Source organism: Leptopilina heterotoma, unplaced genomic scaffold, assembly GCF_015476425.1.
Source record: "Leptopilina heterotoma isolate Lh14 unplaced genomic scaffold, ASM1547642v1 Lhet_105, whole genome shotgun sequence".
Lineage (NCBI taxonomy): Eukaryota > Metazoa > Arthropoda > Insecta > Hymenoptera > Figitidae > Leptopilina > Leptopilina heterotoma.
The window spans coordinates 657,586-675,749 of NW_025110819.1; the positions used below are offsets into that span (position 1 = coordinate 657,586).

An 18,164-nucleotide genomic window follows, 5' to 3' on the forward strand; every position below is an offset into this window, starting at 1 on the left:
CACTGTGTATTTTTATATTTACCGAGAGTTTAAAAGGTTTGAAAGTTTCCGCTGGATTTGCGGAGCTAAACATAACCTCAAAATCAGAACACTTGTTTTTTTATCATTGTTGCTGTATTCTTTTGTAATAAAAAGATGCATTATATCTCAAGGATGAATTTTCAATTTCTCGAGATGAATCTGTGATAATTTTAATGGTGAACAGGTTGTATATTCACGAAAATAGAATTAAAAACGAAAAACACTTTTTACTTTTCAATTCTAGACATTTTTGTTTTGACTAACTTCAGGTTATTACCGCAAGTGGGTAACAATGAAAATACTTTCTACTTTACCCACCTCAGGCTAACATTTTGGCGGGAATGTAAACATTCTTTAAGTTTATAAAAAAAAGTAATATTTAAAAGTAATCTAATCTTATTTAACTGAATAAATATGGACTTTTTTAATTTTATTATTCTTATCTCGAATTTATACTATTTAAACAAATCGAATGTCAGAAAAGTAAGGAGAAGTGAAAAATTATTAATTTTAATGATTTTAACCTTGTTTTAAAAATAACAAATTAACAGAGTAAATATAACAATAAATTTTCGAAATAGTTGATAATAAATAGTTTGAAATGAAAATTCTCACATTGACGTTTTATATGGCAATAAGACGCTTTCCACTAATTTGGAAAATTCATGGATAATTCATGAGAGTGTGTCAAAATGGGTGGTAAAAAAAGAAGCGTTTACATAAGTTTTATGTTAGTGTTATTTTAGTATTTTTCTTTATGAATTCTTTTTATTTTCGTATGTTATGTGGTTCTGGTGAAAATAAGAAAATGAGTGTTCAAGATACAATTGAGGACTTGACAGAGATTTGCATGAATCTCCGTCATAATATCAAATCTCTGGATCAAAAAGAAAAGGAAAATATTGTTTTAAAACATATCAAGGAGTTTGCCGACACTGATATACGAATTTGTGACTTTCAAAAAGGTAAACTTTCTAAATTCATCCTCTTTACTTTGCCTGCTTTGCCTCCCTTCGAGAAAAAGTTATTTATATATTTTCATTATTTGTCACGTTCAGTGACGCAGCAGCACACGCCTTTATTTCTAGGTTAGGAACTTGATCTGTTGATCCGTTTTATTTACCCTCGCATGATAGACGTTGTTATAATTCTTTCCATTTTTATATGTTTTAATTATTATAATAAACCTCCAATTTTCGAGATTTACAGGTAAATTGATGATATTTAAAAAATTGTTAATGTTTATTTATTTTGAATTCTAAAAATTAAATCAAAACTGCAATTGTTATAGGTACTCTTTGTTTTGTTTACATTTTTATTGTCAATTTTTTTTTATTTAAGTTTATTTAAAAATATTGGTGATTTTTTGTATTTTGTTTTTTATTAAATTGTAGGCAATTCTCAATAAAATGACTTCAATTTTGGATAATGATAAACAATCAAGTTTTGATGTCGAACCTTCACTCAGATTACGTTTATCAGCAGATCCCTTAAATAGTTCTCTTATGAAAGAACACTTGATTGAGGATGAAACTTGTAAATCAAATTTAGAGGCAATGGAGACAAATAAGAAGAATGACTTTTCATTAAATAGTTCATCTTCAAATTTAAAGCGAAAATTAATTGAAGAAGACGAGAGGAATGTGAAAGAAATTGAAAAAGAAGATTCGAAAGAAGTAAACGAAGATAACTTAAAGGAAGTAAAGATTGATGGTAAAAAGGAAGATATTTCATCATCGCCAAAAGTTGACGAGAAAAATATTTTGAGTAAAAAAGAAAAGGATACGTATTTAAAATTATTGCTACTTGAAGAAGAATTAGATGAGGAATTATCGAAATTAAGAACCGAATTAGATGCCGTTCCATCGAAACAAACGACAATGAATTATCTCCACGAGTATAATAATATCAAGGATGCGGCTCAAGTTGTTTTGGGTGCTTTGGCAACAATGCGAGAAGTTACAATTGCCAGTTTGCACAAAGAATACAATTTACCAACTGCCGACGAATGAATTCACTTTTTATTTTCGAATCACGTTAAATTTATTAATTCGTTTATAAATATACACATATCTTTCTAAAAGAAAATTACTAAACAAATATCTCTCTAAAATAACGTTAATTTATAATTATATTATAAAAGAGGGAAAAATGTAATTTTTCTCCAAATACTTTTTCATTTCATATTTTTCTTCCCATTTAAGTTTTCCTTTACTATACTACTTTTTATTTTTCATTCATTACTACTTCAATGGTAATGAAATTATCAAGTTATATTTTTACTTGATTTCATAAAGTTTATTTTTTATTTTCCTTCGTTCTATATATAAAAAGTTCGTGTAGAACGTTTCACATTAAAAATAAGAACATGGACAAAAAAAATTGTACCTCGATGAAAAAAATTGTTATATGACAATGAATACAATTTGAATAAAAATCAAGAATTTTCTACATCTAAAATTTGTATTTATTTCAAGGATGTAAATTTATAATAATAAATTTATAATATTAATACTAGAGTGTAAGAAAAAAGTTAATTAGCAATTTTTCAAGAAGGGAAAGCAATAAAATTGAATAAAGGTATAAAGATATACAATTTCAATAGTGTTTTCAAAAAAATGTCCGTACTTTTAGATTTCTGTTTGATTTAATTTGTAAATGTTTTTTTTCAAATAGGTTTGGAATGGTGCAATGTCTCGGAGGAATTATCCGTTGTGAAACATCTTGCTGGAAAAATTACGATTCTTGACTTTTTCACGTATTGTTGCATCAATTGTATGCACATTCTACCTGATTTGGATGCCCTTGAGAAGAAATATTCAATTGAAGATGGACTTGCAGTTGTATGTATTTTAATTTTTACAAAAAAAAAAAATACGAGGCTGAAATTCGACACATTTTTAAAAACGAAAATATCAAAATAGTGAAACGATTTATTTTATTTTGTCTTCAAATTCATGTTATTTTTGAACAATTGTCTTTTAAGTAAAAATTATTAATTATCAATTTCTAAAAAATTTATGCACATAAAAATTGGGAATGATTTTAACTTGACGAAAATTTAATTTTTTCGTTTTTAAAAACATTAGATATTTTTTATTTAAAATATGGTTTGTATTTAATTCCAAATAAATGAAATTTTATTTCAATATATACCTAAATAATAAAATTTCATATTTTTAAAAAATAATTTTAGATTGGAGTTCACAGCGCGAAATTTGCTAACGAGAGGAACTCGGAGAAAATTTTATCAGCGGTGCAACGCTATAACATAGGACATCCAGTGGTAAACGATAGTCAATTGTCCATGTGGCGCGATATTGGAATATCTTGCTGGCCAAGTCTTGTTATTTTAGGTGAATTTTGAATAATTATTTTAAAAAAGTAGCATTTAATTAATTTATTTAATTTACTTAATTTATTTATTTAGTTTATTTTCCACGTTTACCATTTTCATTGTGTATTCAATTAAAAAAGAAATTTATTTACAGGACCAAAATCGCAGCCGCTATTTGTTTTGGTTGGAGAAGGACACCGTGAATTGTTATTCCTCTACGTGCGAGTTGCACTTGATTATTTTAATTCATTAAATCAAATATCAAATCATTCATTGCCTTTAAATTCCGTCCAGCATTTATTGCCAGCATCCAGAGGAAATTTGCTCTTTCCGGGCAAAATACATGCATTTAAAAGCGAAAATGGTGAAAAATTAATTGTCTCCGATACGGGGAATAATCGAATTTTAATTATGAACGGAACTGGAAAAGTGGAAATTGTTATTGGTGGCTGTGCGCCCGGTTTCGAAGATGGTAATTTTGAGAAAGCGAGATTTAATGCTCCTCAGGGAATTTGTGCACTTGAAAATTGGATTTTCGTCGCTGATAATGAAAATCACGCCGTACGAAAGGTAATTTCTCACGAATATTTACTGAAATTTTCACAGTGAATTATTTTTATAATTAATTTTTATTTTTCAACCTTACGGGGAAACTTTGTACTTTAAACACTTTCTATTTAATTAAAGATAAAGGGAAACTGTTTCGATGCAGAACTGTTTTTTTTCGACACAAAATCAAATTATTTTATTGTTACAATAATTATAAAAATAATTACCACAATTATTTTTATAATTGTGGCATTAACTAGTCTTTTGATTCAGAGGTGATAAAATAATTATTTAAATTACAGATAGATTTAGTGGCAAAAACTGTTACCACTGTTGCTGGAAATGGAACCCAAGGGCACGATTATTCGGGAGGAAAACTTGGAAGAGATCAAGTTCTCTCTTCACCGTGGGACGTGGCAATTTATCAACATAAACAATCTGAGAGCGGTGTTCCTGTGCTACTGATCGCTATTGCTGGTACTCATCAAATTTGGGCCCTTTTTCTTCAGGACACAATTTGGTGGAAGAAAAAGTACGTTTTTCGTTCATTATCTTCCTCTGAGAAATTTTATAATTATTTTGTAATTTTATAATTATATAAAATATAATGATGCCTACAATTTAATAAGAAACGGAATTCAATCAAAATTAGGAATTACAAAGCCGGAACATGTGCGGCAATTGTCGGAAGTGGAAGAGAAGAAAATCGGAATAATTCCTATCCACATGCGGCAAATTTAGCTCAACCATCAGGTCTTGCAGTTTCACAAGAATTAGGAGCTGTTTTCTTTGCTGACAGTGAAAGCAGTGCAATTAGAAGAGTTCATCTCGAGGATGGAAAAGTCTCCGCCGTTTGTGGAGCTGATAAAAATCCGTCGGTGAGTCTAATAAAAATTAATTTTCACTTTCTGCTAAAGAATTATTATTTTTATATTAAATTAAATACCGAATTAAAAATTATTTTTCTTCCTATTTCTTATCTACCTTTTCAGTTACCTTTGAATAATTAGTTTTAATAAAGGAAAATTTTTTTGATTAAAAAGAAATTAAATCAAAAAATTAAATTCAGAACAGTCGAAAATTATAAAGAAAAGAAAAAATGAGTTTTTAGAAACTTTTTCATTTGGCAAACTTTCTGATTTTAGTTCTCAATTCAAAAACTTTATGGGACTCCTAATTGTTCTAATTTTTGAAATTTATAATTTTTTACTCCACAGAATTTGCATTGTTTTGGGGATATTGATGGAAAACAGTATTCAGCAAAATTGCAGCATCCACTTGGAGTCGCTTGGGATTCATCCCGAAAATTGGTCTACATTGCTGATACGTATAATCATAAAATTAAAAAAGTAGATCCAGAAGGGAATTGCTCAACTTTATTTGGAGCAGGAAAGCCAAGTTTCGATCACAAGGTTCCATTTCTTAAACTTAAATATTCAATACTTTTTATATTTAAAATTTATTTCCATACACAATTTAAATAATTATTTTACTAATTAACAATTAAAATAATATTTAATTCTAAACCAAATTTTTAGCTTGTAATATCAAAATTAATACTCTTTGATATTTTTCAGTTCAATGAACCCAGTGGATTGGCATTAAATAATGCAGAAACAATTCTTTACATTGCCGACACTAATAATCACTGCATTAAATCAATTGACATCGAAACTGGAAAAATCGACACTGTAAGTTGAACTACAAACGTTAATTTAAACTATAGTCACAATAATTTAATTAAAACTCAAAAACACGTATTTAATCTAAACGAGAATTAACATTTAAACTAGAAACATAATTTTAATTGCAACTTAAGAATTTAAAAAAATTAAATTTTAAAAGTATACAAACACTAATTAAAATTTACATAACTTATTCGTTTTTATAGCTCACCATTGTTTTGCCAGAGGAAAAATATGAAGCAGATAGAAAATTCGAATTTGAAACGACAGTCGGTAGAAATGCTGGACAATTGACTATTTCCTTTAAATTGATTTTCGAATCAAATTTAAAATTAAACACCGAAGCTCCTCAGCGATGGTCGCTGAAGGTGCCACCGACCTGGAGTGAAACGACAAATTTAACCGGTAGTCTCGAAACTCCAATTCACGTGCAATATTCCCCGGGTGAAGAAGATGAGAAAATACACATTTTCCTCAATATTGTCGCATGCAAAACGACTGAATGCATACCAATGAAAATTCTCACAGTATTCAACGTACATCGTGATAAAAATAATTCGCCGAATAATTTGGATAGAAAAATTCACGAAATTTTATATTTAAAGTAAGGAATTTGTTTTTTTAATCTTTTAATTTGAAATCATGAACAAAGGAGAAGTTTTTTTTCTCTAATTAAAATTAATTTAGTAAAATAGAGTAAAATTTAGTAAAAAAAAAAAATTTGAAAAATAGATAAAATTCTATTTAGTAAAATAAATCTTAGTTTTAAATTTTAATATTTAAACTAACAGTTTGATTTGGAATATTTTTATACTAACACTTGTTTTTTTAACTGTATTTTTTACTATTTATGGAAATAAAGAAAAGAGAATGTTTCAAAAAATCGGTATATTTTAATATAAATATATATTTTTTTAATAAAAAAAATACTAGAAAAAAGAAAAAATACTACAAAAATAGAAAAAAATACTACAAAAAAGTACACGACTGGTTTGTATACAAAACGTTAAATAATTCAATTTAAATAGAAATTCAAGAATTTTTCCAAGTTCTTTTTAGCTTTCCTCGATTTCTTGATAGTCCCTTTCAAGAACTGCTAGATCTTCCCTGGCCTCGGCGAACTCAGCTTCTTCCATACCCTCACCTTCGTACCAATGAAGAAAAGCCCTTTTCGAAAAAAGAAGATCGAATTTCGTGTTAACTTGCCTCCAAGCCGTTTCAATTGCGGTCGTATTGGACAACATGCAACAAGCACGAGGTGTTTTTAACGCATCCGATGAAGAAGTCACTATTGGAGATTGACTGTTAATTCCAATTTTAAAACCCGTGGGACACCAATCAACAAACTGGATAAATCTACGGTATGAAAATTAGAAATTAAAATTATTGTCCTTCACAATTATTTTTTCGAAATAAAGTACATAAATTTAATTAATTTCCGAGAAAAATGTCTTTACTTTTTTCTTTTTTTCATTTAATTTTTCATTAATTTGATAATTGGAAATTAATTATGTATTAAGAAATGACTTATTTGATAATTTATTAACATCATTAATTCGCATTTATCAAATTAGTGATTTTTCTTTTCAAAATTTAATCTTCTATTTAGTTTATAGTTTTAAAGAGAGATAAAAAAAATCTGGTAAATAGAGATTAGAATAATAAAAGGATTACTTTTTTTTCTTCATAGCAACAATGGCGTGATTAATATCTTTGGGAACAACATCTCCACGATAGAGCATACAACAAGCCATGTATTTCCCTTGACGTGGATTACATTTGACAAATTGATTGCAAGGTTCAAAGCAGGCGGTGGTAATTTCGGCAACATTAAAATCATTGTGTACTGAATTTTCCGGTACAATTGGCGAATAGGCAATTAATGGAAAACGAATACGTGGAAATGGAACGAGATTTGTTTTAAATTCAATGAGATCAACGTTGAGAGCGCCATTAAATCGAAGTGAAGCTGTTATTGAGGATACAACTTGGCTTATCAGACGATTAAGATTTGTGTAAGTTGGACGGTCTACTTTTAAATTTTTATGACAGATATCGTAAATTGCTTCATTGTCAACTATTAATGTCGTATCAGCCACACTCATTGTTGTGTGAGTATTTAAAATTGTATTATAAGGTTCGACAATTGCAGTTGAAACTTGTGGTGCCGGATAAATTGCTATTTGAAGTTTACTTCTTTTTTCGAAATGCATCGATAGATTTTCCATTAAAAGAGATGTGAATCCTGAGCCTGATATAAATTATATATTTTTTAAATACTTTTTACAATTTGCTATTTATTTATTTTACTATTTTTTCTACAGAATATTTTAGAATTTTAAATTCTCTAAAAAAAATCCATTTTGCCGAAATTTGTTTCGAATTATTTTTGTCTATTAAAAAATATTTTTATAATTGTCATAATGCTATTTATTTAAAAAAAATCGATAAAAATATTTTTCTCATTAAGAATAGTTTTGGAATTAAATTAATTCGTTAATAAAAAATATCTTCGAATTGGAGATAAATTTTATTAGTATAGTAATATTTTGAACTCTTCCAATAGAAGATTTCTAGTAAAGATTGTCTTAGTTTTAAATTGATAATTCTAAAATAAATATTTTTAATTTAAATAAATAAATAAATAAATAAAATTTTTCATTTTCAGATTCAAGAAATTAATATTCAACTACCAGTTCCTCCTCCAATGGAGTGTGTGATTAGAAAGCCTTGTAAACTGTCACATTGTTCGGAAATTTTTCTCAATCGTTCTATGGATTTTTCAACAATACTCTTGCCAATTGAATAATATCCCCTGGCGAAATTATTCGCCGCATCCTCGCTTCCATTGATCATAGAAGTTGGATGATAGAGGCTTTTAAAAATACCACTACGAATAGTGTCTTGCAAAAAGGTATTAAAATTTTTTAATTTCACTATATAATTAATTTTTTATTAATTATTATTACAAATTTACTGAATAATTAAATTTACTAAATTAAAAATTTACTAAACAAGTAAAAATAATTAAAAAAACAAAATAATTAAATTTCAAAATAAAAAATCTACTCAAATAAATTTATTAAGTAATTAAATTTACAAAATAAGCAAATTTACTGAGTAAAAAAATAAGTAAATTAACTAAGTAATTAAATTTACAAAATAAGTAAAATTACGAAATAGTTAAAGAATTTTATTGAATAAAATTAAGAAATCAAGTAAAATACATTAATTATTTTAACAAATTATTTTAATTACCTATTACTGTCGGTTCGAGGTCAATAAAAACTGCACGGGGAACCATTTTATCATTTTGTAACCTTTGAAAAAACGTATCATTTTCTAATTCTGTAGGAATATTTTTATTCTCGGATGCCGATCCATCAAAATTAATTCCATGCTCCAAGAGATAAAGTTCCCAACACGAACTTCCTAATTGTATTCCAGCTTGTCCGATGTGAATCGACACACACTCACGCTAATTCAAAAACTCATTTTTATTTTTTCAATCAAAATTTTCTAAGATTTAAAATTTAAATTTACTCTTTAAGCATTTAAAATTTACTTTCGCAATTATTTTTCAAATTTATTTATTCAAAGAAATTCAGTTTTTATTTTTATTTAATTTTTTATTCTTACCATTTTGAGTTGTTATTCCAAATAGATGAAATTAAAATTTAAAAAAAATATAAATAAAATAAAAAAAAATTCTTGACCAATTTTTTTCAATTCATTGGAATTTGAAATTGTTCGTAAGAAAAATTCTTCCCACAATATTTTAAACGTATAAAAACATTTTCTAAAAGAGAACACGAAAATTTAGAAATCCTTGCGCCATTTCCACTGCGTGAAAAAAACGAAGGTTAAGAATTATTGTCTTTTTTTTTCTCTTGAAAAACTTTGTTTTGTAATTTGAATATTGAAACAAATGATTTTACATTTACAAACAAATATTTTCATTGATTACAAATATAATTTGATGAAGAAAAAATTTGGTAAAATGTAGATTTAGACAAAGTTAAAACACAATCCACATTGTAAAAATTCGATTTAAATTTATAATTTTCGATTTAATTGTAACTTAAATCTAAAAAGACTAAAAAAAAAATTTTTATTAATCAAAACTTTATTAGAGCGGGACAATTTTATTAGACTAAACTAAATTATGTTTGTTTAATGATTACTATCTTTTTATTCGTTAAATACCGATTTTTATAATTATTATTATTATTATAATATTTTACAGCATTTTTTTTATAGTTAGAAAATACATATTGAAATATTTGGAGATTATCTTATAAGGAAATATTAATTTAAACAGGGATAAATTGAATGAGAGATTATAAGAATCACTACGATTATATAAAGCTTCTTTGTAGAAAAATTTGTCATTTTCGTGCGGCTGATTGTTGACTAAAAGTATTTTTTTATTTATGTGAATAGAAATTAATTTTGTAACATTTTTTTCTTATTTAATTTAAATTAGATTTATTTAATTATTAATTATCGAAAATTTTTATTTGTTTTAGATTTTCTCTTAGTATGTGATAATGAAGCTCTTATATCTTTTCTTCTTTTTGATTGTTGGAGTTTTTGCCTATCCAAGTTAGTGAATTTATTTATTGTAGATATTCTTTAATTATATCTTTTAATTCTATTTTTTAATTCTACTTTTTAATTCTATTTTTTAACTTATTTTTTTAATTCGATTTTTTAATTTTATTTTTTATTTCTATCTTTTAATTACATGTTTGTTAATTAAACTAATTTTATTCATTTCATCCTAATTTCATTTTTTCTTCAAATAAAATTTTAAGGCAAACAAGATGTTAGTGAAGAAAGCAAGAAAGTGATAAAGTCTCTACCTTTTATGGTAAATTGAATTTTTTTCTTTTATTTCTTTTTAATACAAACGAGAAAGTGTTAATTATTTTTCAAATAATTTTAAAATTGTCTTTTCTTTTCAGGCAATAGTGAGTGTAAAGGATCAATATTATGACTTTTGCAAATGGGCAATTATTCTAACAGAGAAATGGCTTCTCACTTCATTCGATATTTCTGCATTTCGGTAAGAAACTAAAAATTACTATTAAATTTAATGTGTCAGACAATTAATTGTAATTTTACGTCTTTATTCTTATAAGTAATTTTACAAGATAATTTCTTCATTTCAGAAATAATACTATTACTGTACGAGTTTATACAAATTTATTCAACGCAATAGGATATGAATACGGTGTAGAGTCAACCAGAGTTGTACATTTGAAGGATCCTGATTTATATCCAACATTTAGTTTAATTGAGGTAAATTTATAATTTTAAATCCATTTAGAATAAAAATATTTTTTCGAATTTTGCAAAATTTAATCTTTTGGAAATAATTTTTACCGAAAAAGAATATAAAGAAATAAACTAATTTCTATTTATTGAAAAATAATATACTCTTAATAAAATAATTATAAATATAATTATACTCTTAATAATTAATAAATATAGTAAAATTACCAACAATAAAATAAATCAAAATTTATTAAAGAAAAAAATGTACAAGTGCTTTTTTTAAAACTTTTTCCTTCAGTTACAGAATTCCATTGACTTTGGCGACTCACAAAAATCAATTTCACTAGCTGAACCAAATTTCAAATGGCAGGAGAATGAAGAAGCCTATTATTTGTATTCTGATTTAAAAAATATAGAAGAACAATCAAAAACTGTAAGTTTAAAAATATATGCAAGGAATTGAAAAATTTTAATTTCTTTGCGTTTAATTATTATTTTTTTTATCAGATATGAAAATATTTTATTTTAAGAAAATAATTCAATGAAAATATTTTGCTGACAAAATTATTCATTAATTTAAACAGGAATATTTTCTAAAATTACCAATTAAAGTATCAATGGACGAAGGAAGATATGAAGTCGATTTAAATACGTGTTTGAATTCGACAAATTCAACAGTTTTGGATGAATTAGAATGCGATCCTGTGATACTCAATGGAACTGTTATTGGTTTTCGTATTCACACCGAATGTAAAATTCAACCATTCTTCAAAATAAGTTCCATTTACGAGACGATTTTCAAAAATATTCCCGAATTGTGCACGAGCAATTATCAAATTTTAAAGAAAGAAAATATCATTATAACGGAAAATTTCAAATGGAAACCTGCACTTTTAGAACATTTGCTTCCGAATAAGGATTCAAAAATGGTCAATTTTATGGAGTTCAATAACGTCACTTTTAATATTAAAGTCGACAACCATGATTAGTAATGAGAACTATATTTTAATCAAGTCGATTAATATTTCTTCTTAGAAAAGTTTATTTTATTTTTTTATTTTAGTACTTTAGTGCAAGTTTTCATTTTTCAAGAAATTTATGTACTTTCTAGTTTGTTACATTTTACTGTTTTGTTTGTAAAGACTTATTTTACTCTTTTGATTTTTTTAATTATATTATTTCCAAAAAAACAGTAAACTAAAATTTTTTACCTTTGGCAAAATCTTGTTTTTTTTAAGAAACTGTTTTCAATTTTTACAGAAGTTTGTAATCGTTTCAAAAAAAATTTGTAATTTGTTCCCTTAAAAGTTATAAATTAAATTTTTGTTTCAAATACGAAAAAATTTTCAGTTAAAATATTTTTCCACGCAATAAATAATAATTTAATGAAATAAAATTATATTTTTAAAGTTTTATTTTCAGCTATAAGTTACAGTTCCATTCGTAAATTGAATACAATTCGCAATCGTTCTTACATCGATTTCTAAATGACTGAAGAGTTTCGATAGACACGGAATTCGCGAAGAGAATTGAAATTCTCAAATTCAATAGAAAGAAGAAAAAACAAACCCAATTAAACTTCTTCAAAGGCGATGAAAAAATATAAAAAGAGAATTTGGGTTCATTTTCAAATTCCCCAAGAAAAAAGAAAAAAGGAAGAAAAAAAGTGCGAAAAAACTGTATAAAAAAATTGCCTTTTTAGAAAAAATGTATTCAAAATAAAATTCAGGGGACATTTTTGATGAATTTTTTTTTAATACTCTTCGCCTCCTTCACCTTCGCCTTCCACGGAATCGATGCCAACTTCTTCGTAATCTTTCTCCAATGCTGCCAAATCTTCGCGTGCCTCGGAAAATTCACCTTCTTCCATTCCCTCGCCAACGTACCAATGGACGAAAGCTCGTTTTGAATACATCACGTCGAATTTGTGATTCAATCGACTCCAAGCGTCAGCAATCGCCGTTGTGTTCGCCAACATGCAAATGGCACGTTGTACCTTCGCCAAATCGCCACCTGGTACCACAGTTGGAGGCTGATAATTTATTCCCACCTGAGAAAAAGACGAAATAAAATTAAAAGCAGGTAAATTTTTTTCTCTTACTCCCTTTTTCTTCTATTTTTAATAATTGCACTAAATTTACAGAAAAATTAATATTTTCTCTGGAAAATAACTGGAAAATATATTAAAAATACTGAAAGTAATTTAAAATTCCTGGAAAATTTGAAATATATTAATATTTTATTACAGGGTTGCTACAGGTCAGAGAAATCATGAAAGTCAGGGAAAAGTCATCGAAAATAAAATTGGTCTGAAAAATAAGGAAAATGTCTGGGAATTTTATAAAAATACTAGAAAAGTGAATAAATTTCTAGAATTAAGAGAAAAAATTAAACAGGTAATTTTTTTTACTCCTTTTTCTTCTCTTTTTAATGATTAAACTAAATCCATCAAAAAATTAATATTTTGTTTGGAAAATAATGGAAAAAAATATTGAAAATAATTCTTGGAAAATTTGAAACATTAATATTAATAATATTACAGGTTTGCCATAGGTCAGGGAAGTCATCGAAAATAAAATTCGTCTGGAAAATCAAGGAAATGTCACGGAATTTTACTAAAAATACTGGAAAAACGTCAAATTTCTGGAATTACTACAAAAAATTAAAGAGGTAAATTTTTTTGCTGCTCTACTCATTTCTCTTCTGTTTTTAATAATTAAATTGAATCAGCCGGAAAATTAATTGAAAAATATTTTCAGACACCAAAAAGTATTTTTGATAAATTTAAAAGCTTTGAATTCTTTTTGAATTTTTATTTCACTGTAAAAGCTTTTGAATCACAATGAATTTTAAAATAATATCTTTATTTTTTTTACTTTTTTGTAAATAATTAAATTTATTTTAAAGAATTAGATTATAGATTAATTTTTCAAAAATATTAATTTTATAATTAACTCGGAAAAGATTATTTTTTATTAAAACTGATGCAATTTTCATAAATAATTAAATTTCAAAATATTTTAAACTAATTTTAAGTTTTAGCCTCGATAGATTTATCAAAAATTCTGAAAAAAAAAAGTTTCTAAGAAATTTTAATAAAAATAATTTGTTACTAATTATATTATTAATTTTAAAAAGATTTAAAATTCATTTTTCATTAATTAAAGTTTTGTAAAAAATTTTAATTTAAAATTTTGAAAAATTTATAAACAAAAAAATACTTGCAATTTGCCAATTTTTCATTTAAATATATATTTAGAAATTCAAGTAATTTAAATAAATTTAAAAATAAATTGTAATTTCAATTAAAATTATTTAAAATTAAAATTTTCTAAAATTTCAATTGAAAATCTATTGAAATTCAATTATTTAAAAAAATTGTAAAAGTAACTTTTATAAAATTCAATTACTTTTGGAATTTTTATTTTTTAATTATATGTATTAAATAATTTATAATAATTTAAATTTTCGATTCTAAAAATTATCTCTCTTATAATTAAATTCCCCTTTAATTTTTTTCAGGTTTGTTCGTTTATCAGGGAAAACGCTAAAATTCTGCCTGGATATCAGGGAAAAGTCAGAGAAAAAAATAAAATAAAGCGAAATCAAATTTTTGTGGCAATTTTGTTATTTGGGGAAAAAAAATATTCAAGATACCTTAAAACCAGTGGGACACCAATCGACAAATTGAATTGTCCTCTTCGTTTTGATTGTGGCAATGGAGGCATTCACATCCTTGGGTACAACATCGCCACGATAGAGCATGCAACACGCCATATATTTACCCCTACGTGGATCGCATTTAACCATTTGATTCGATGGCTCAAAGCATGCATTCGTCAATTCAGCCACAGTCAATTGCTCGTGATATGCCTTCTCAGCCGATATCACCGGCGCATACGTTGCCAATGGAAAATGAATACGTGGATATGGCACGAGATTTGTTTGAAATTCCGTGAGATCAACATTCAAGGCGCCATCGAAACGTAATGAAGCAGTGATTGACGAGACAATTTGGCCAATGAGACGATTCAAATTCGTGTAAGTTGGCCTCTCAATATCCAAATTACGTCGACAAATATCATAAATTGCCTCATTATCAACCATAAATGCAGCGTCCGAATGTTCAAGGGTGGTGTGCGTTGTCAACAGGGAATTATATGGTTCAACAATTGCCGTGCAAATTTGCGGCGATGGATAAATGGCGAATTCTAATTTTGATTTTTTCCCATAATCAACAGAGAGACGTTCCATGAGGAGGCTAGTGAATCCGGAGCCGGTGCCACCGCCAAATGCGTGGAAAATTAAGAAACCCTGTAGGCCAGTACATTGATCGGCTAATTTTCGGATACGATCTAAAACTAAATCGACTATTTCCTTGCCAACGGTGTAATGACCACGGGCGTAATTATTGGCTGCGTCCTCCTTGCCGGTGATCAATTGCTCTGGATGGAATAATTGTCGGTATGTTCCTGTTCTCACTTCGTCTGGAAAAAATTATTGATTTTTATTCTTTGAATTTAATTGAATTTAAATTAATTATGGAATTAAATTGAATTAAAACCAAATTTATATTCTGGAATTTGATTTTAAATGAATTAAAATTAAATTTTCAAAATAAATTTAAATTAAATTCTAGTTCTGGAATTTGAATTTAATGGAATATAAATTAAATTTTCGCATTGAATTTAAATTTAATTGCGGAATTGAATTAAAATTAAATTCTTTTTCTAGAATTTGTATCTAAATTAATTAATTTAGTAATTTAATTGAATCTAAATTAAATTTTTTAATTAAATTTTAATTTATACATGAAATTTATGTAATTGAGATATAATTAAATTTCGAACTGAATTTAAATTTACTTTTTGAATCTAATTGAATTCAAATTAAATTTTCGTATTTGTAATATTTAAATTGAATTAATTATTCAAATTGAATTTAAATCTAATTTTGGTGTTGAATTGAATTAAAATTAAATTTTTGTTCCCGAATTTAAAATTAATTGAATTTAAATTATATTCTCGAAGTGAATTTAAATTTAATTTTTGAATCCAATTGAATTTAAATTCAATGTTCGAACTTAATATAAGTTTAATTTTTTAATCTAATTGTGTTTAAATTTAATATTCGAATGGAATTTAAATTTAAGTATTGAATTAAAAATTTTATTTTGTATTTAATTAAATTTAAATTTTGATCTTAGAATTTAATGTTTTATTTTTGAAATTAATCCTTTTGTAATTTCTGTAATTATTATTTATTTATTTTTTTTGAGGGGGATTTTTTTATTTTGTACTAACCGACTACGGTTGGTTCTAAATCAATAAACACTGCTCGAGGAACGTGTTTTCCGGCTCCTGTTTCACTGAAAAATGTGTTGAAACTATCGTCACCACCTCCGACGGTTTTGTCTGATGGCATTTGTCCATCAGGCTGAATTCCATGTTCCAAGCAATATAATTCCCAACAAGCATTGCCAATTTGTACTCCACCCTGACCCACGTGCACCGATAGACATTCGCGCTGAAATTAAAAAACAAATTCTTGATTTACCTTCTTTTATAATTTCTCTTCATTATATTTTCTTTTTTATTTCATCTTCTTAATATTTTATCTTCTTTTATATTTTATTTTAACTGTTTATATTCTCTTTTGTATTGTTTCTTCATTTTATTTTTTTCATTTATGAATTTTTATTATTTTATTGGATTTTTAACATTTGACATTAATTTTGAAATTAGTTTTTTTAATTTAATTTATAAATTCTTCCGAATAAATTAATTCTATTAAATTAGTTGGAATAAATTTTTCCAAATAAATTGTCTGGAATAAATTCTTCCAAATTAATTCGTCGGAATAAATTCTTCTAAATAAATTAATTGGAATAAATTTTTACAAATAAATTCTTCTTGGAATAAATTCTTTAAAATAAATGCTTTTGAAGTTTCATTAATTATAAAATTATAAAAATTAAAATCTTTTATTACAAAACTATGTCATTGAAGACTAATCGTATCGTTCACTTTTTTTTGACATTTTAAAACTGAATCGAGAAGAGAAATTATATTTTGATTGTGAACAAAATTTCAATTTTTACTCACCATTTTTCGTGATTATGTGAAGGGAATATTTGATGAAAAGTCAAAATTTAGATTTTTTGCCCTTGCTTGAATTATAAACTTTTTTTTTCTTTTTCTAGAAAATTAAAAAAAAGAAGACTGTTTATACCTGAATGCAGCTATAAAGAAGTTGACTGTCATTTTGTTTCTCCTCCCCTTCCCATTTTTCTGTTTTTTAATTTTACTGAGGGAAAATGAATTTTTTTTCAGGATATTTTATAAAAACTTATTATTTAATATCATTATTAATTATTATTCTGAATGTGTTCCGAAAAAAGGGGAATTTTAAAAAAAAATGTGTTGAAACTTTTGTTATGGGAGTTTTAATTATTACAAATTATTATGAATTAGGTACAAATTATTAATTAATTATTATGAATTACGAATTATTATTCGTAACTAGAAATTGATTTTTGAATAAATAAATAAATTATTATTAATTAATTATTATTATGAAAAGTAATACGCAGTATAAATTATAAATAATATATCTTCGCATTAAAAAGAAAATATTTCTAATTTTTGTCCTTTTTTCGCAGATGTGTCAGTTTAAAAGCACTTCTAAATTTGCAGCAGGAAGAATAATTTCCAGAATACTAAACATATTCGTCAGAAGATCTTTTTGGACAAATATTCGAATCTCAAAGGATTTCTTCAAATTTCTTTCAGAAATTGAAAATTTCTCTTTCAATTATGTGGGAAAATTATTTAGTTTCAGTATTAATTTTTTTAGATTCGTATTAATTGTTTCTCATCATTTTTTCTAATTTCTTTATAATTTTCTTCTTCCCCAACTTCGTCGACTTCTCTATTTCCTTTATTTTTCGGATTTCTTATATTCTTGTTTTGCCTTAATTTCGTTCTCTTTTTATTTCTTCATTTTTTGTTTTGTCATTGTTATCTTTGTCATTTTCAGGTTTGCCACAGGTCAGGGAAATCAAGGAAAAGTCAGGGATTTTTATTAATTACCGAAAAAAAATTAAATTTTTAGGATTCATAATTATTTTTATTTTATTTTTTAATATATATTTAATTAATTTTTAAAAATCATGGATTTATAGAAGAATTTTAGTTAAAAACACTAAAAAAATTGTATTTTAGAGAAGTTACAAATGTTTGCAAAAATTCAGTTTTGTTCAAAAATTTAAAAAAAATTCTAGTCAAAATTTC

The 18,164-nt window shown here is 25.8% G+C and overlaps 5 protein-coding genes and 1 long non-coding RNA gene across 7 annotated transcripts; 4 read left to right on the top strand and 2 right to left on the bottom strand.

Annotated features, from left to right (window-relative positions):
* The first annotated feature begins 464 nt into the window (after positions 1 to 464).
* On the top strand, positions 465 to 6,252 carry LOC122501823 (NHL repeat-containing protein 2). The gene is made up of 9 exons (XM_043611591.1): positions 465 to 986; positions 2,698 to 2,864; positions 3,218 to 3,377; positions 3,513 to 3,928; positions 4,210 to 4,439; positions 4,560 to 4,785; positions 5,125 to 5,319; positions 5,485 to 5,598; positions 5,799 to 6,252. The coding sequence occupies exons 1-9, from the start codon at positions 779 to 781 to the stop codon at positions 6,198 to 6,200; spliced, it is 2,118 nt and encodes a 705-aa protein (XP_043467526.1). The 5' UTR covers positions 465 to 778; the 3' UTR covers positions 6,201 to 6,252.
* On the top strand, positions 1,072 to 2,466 carry LOC122501834. The gene is made up of 2 exons (XM_043611600.1): positions 1,072 to 1,230; positions 1,416 to 2,466. Exon 2 carries the CDS (start codon positions 1,431 to 1,433, stop codon positions 2,031 to 2,033), a length of 603 nt encoding a protein of 200 aa, XP_043467535.1. The 5' UTR covers positions 1,072 to 1,230; positions 1,416 to 1,430; the 3' UTR covers positions 2,034 to 2,466.
* Positions 6,253 to 6,490: 238 nt separating the features above from the next.
* On the bottom strand, positions 6,491 to 9,430 carry LOC122501767 (tubulin alpha-8 chain-like). The gene is made up of 5 exons (XM_043611492.1): positions 9,404 to 9,430; positions 8,851 to 9,070; positions 8,286 to 8,495; positions 7,267 to 7,843; positions 6,491 to 6,948 (listed from the first exon to the last, which is right to left on the bottom strand). Exons 1-5 carry the CDS (start codon positions 9,428 to 9,430, stop codon positions 6,648 to 6,650), a joined length of 1,335 nt encoding a protein of 444 aa, XP_043467427.1. The 3' UTR covers positions 6,491 to 6,647.
* Positions 8,369 to 11,994, top strand: LOC122501844. Of its 2 annotated transcripts, none has more exons than XM_043611609.1 (7): positions 8,369 to 8,506; positions 10,122 to 10,197; positions 10,410 to 10,465; positions 10,560 to 10,660; positions 10,767 to 10,896; positions 11,171 to 11,305; positions 11,457 to 11,994. In XM_043611609.1, exons 2-7 carry the CDS (start codon positions 10,143 to 10,145, stop codon positions 11,859 to 11,861), a joined length of 882 nt encoding a protein of 293 aa, XP_043467544.1. In that variant the 5' UTR covers positions 8,369 to 8,506; positions 10,122 to 10,142; the 3' UTR covers positions 11,862 to 11,994. The 2 variants fall into 2 exon arrangements, with proteins under 2 accessions (XP_043467544.1, XP_043467550.1); XM_043611615.1 differs by lacking the exon at positions 8,369 to 8,506 and adding an exon at positions 9,974 to 10,011.
* Positions 11,995 to 12,518: 524 nt separating this feature from the next.
* Positions 12,519 to 16,395, bottom strand: LOC122501857 (tubulin alpha-2/alpha-4 chain-like). Its single transcript, XM_043611623.1, has 3 exons — positions 16,176 to 16,395; positions 14,530 to 15,359; positions 12,519 to 12,922 (listed from the first exon to the last, which is right to left on the bottom strand). The coding sequence occupies exons 1-3, from the start codon at positions 16,294 to 16,296 to the stop codon at positions 12,626 to 12,628; spliced, it is 1,248 nt and encodes a 415-aa protein (XP_043467558.1). The 5' UTR covers positions 16,297 to 16,395; the 3' UTR covers positions 12,519 to 12,625.
* Positions 14,782 to 17,910, top strand: LOC122501866. The gene is made up of 3 exons (XR_006301590.1): positions 14,782 to 14,913; positions 15,114 to 15,336; positions 17,534 to 17,910. It is a non-coding gene; the product is annotated as an uncharacterized LOC122501866 (long non-coding RNA).
* Positions 17,911 to 18,164: the final 254 nt, after the last annotated feature.

Bases quoted from the DNA above. Each gene is read 5' to 3' on its own strand.
- LOC122501823 (XM_043611591.1), top strand. From the start codon at position 779: ATGAATTCTTTTTATTTTCGTATGTTATGTGGTTCTGGTGAAAATAAG. The intron at 3,378-3,512 runs GTGAATTTTGAA...ATTTATTTACAG, and splicing joins GCCAAGTCTTGTTATTTTAG to GACCAAAATCGCAGCCGCTA. The intron at 4,440-4,559 runs GTACGTTTTTCG...AATCAAAATTAG, and splicing joins ACAATTTGGTGGAAGAAAAA to GAATTACAAAGCCGGAACAT.
- LOC122501834 (XM_043611600.1), top strand. From the start codon at position 1,431: ATGACTTCAATTTTGGATAATGATAAACAATCAAGTTTTGATGTCGAA.
- LOC122501767 (XM_043611492.1), bottom strand. From the start codon at position 9,430: ATGGCGCAAGGATTTCTAAATTTTCGT. The intron at 9,071-9,403 runs GTTCTCTTTTAG...TTTTTGAATTAG, and splicing joins AAGGATTTCTAAATTTTCGT to CGTGAGTGTGTGTCGATTCA. The intron at 8,496-8,850 runs GTAATTAAAATA...CCTTTTTGCAAG, and splicing joins CCTCGAACCGACAGTAATAG to ACACTATTCGTAGTGGTATT.
- LOC122501844 (XM_043611609.1), top strand. From the start codon at position 10,143: ATGAAGCTCTTATATCTTTTCTTCTTTTTGATTGTTGGAGTTTTTGCC. The intron at 10,466-10,559 runs GTAAATTGAATT...TTTTCTTTTCAG, and splicing joins TAAAGTCTCTACCTTTTATG to GCAATAGTGAGTGTAAAGGA. The intron at 11,306-11,456 runs GTAAGTTTAAAA...TAATTTAAACAG, and splicing joins TAGAAGAACAATCAAAAACT to GAATATTTTCTAAAATTACC.
- LOC122501857 (XM_043611623.1), bottom strand. From the start codon at position 16,296: ATGCCATCAGACAAAACCGTCGGAGGTGGTGACGATAGTTTCAACACA. The intron at 15,360-16,175 runs GTTAGTACAAAA...AATTTTTTCCAG, and splicing joins TTTAGAACCAACCGTAGTCG to ACGAAGTGAGAACAGGAACA. The intron at 12,923-14,529 runs GTATCTTGAATA...TCTTTTTCTCAG, and splicing joins GGTGTCCCACTGGTTTTAAG to GTGGGAATAAATTATCAGCC.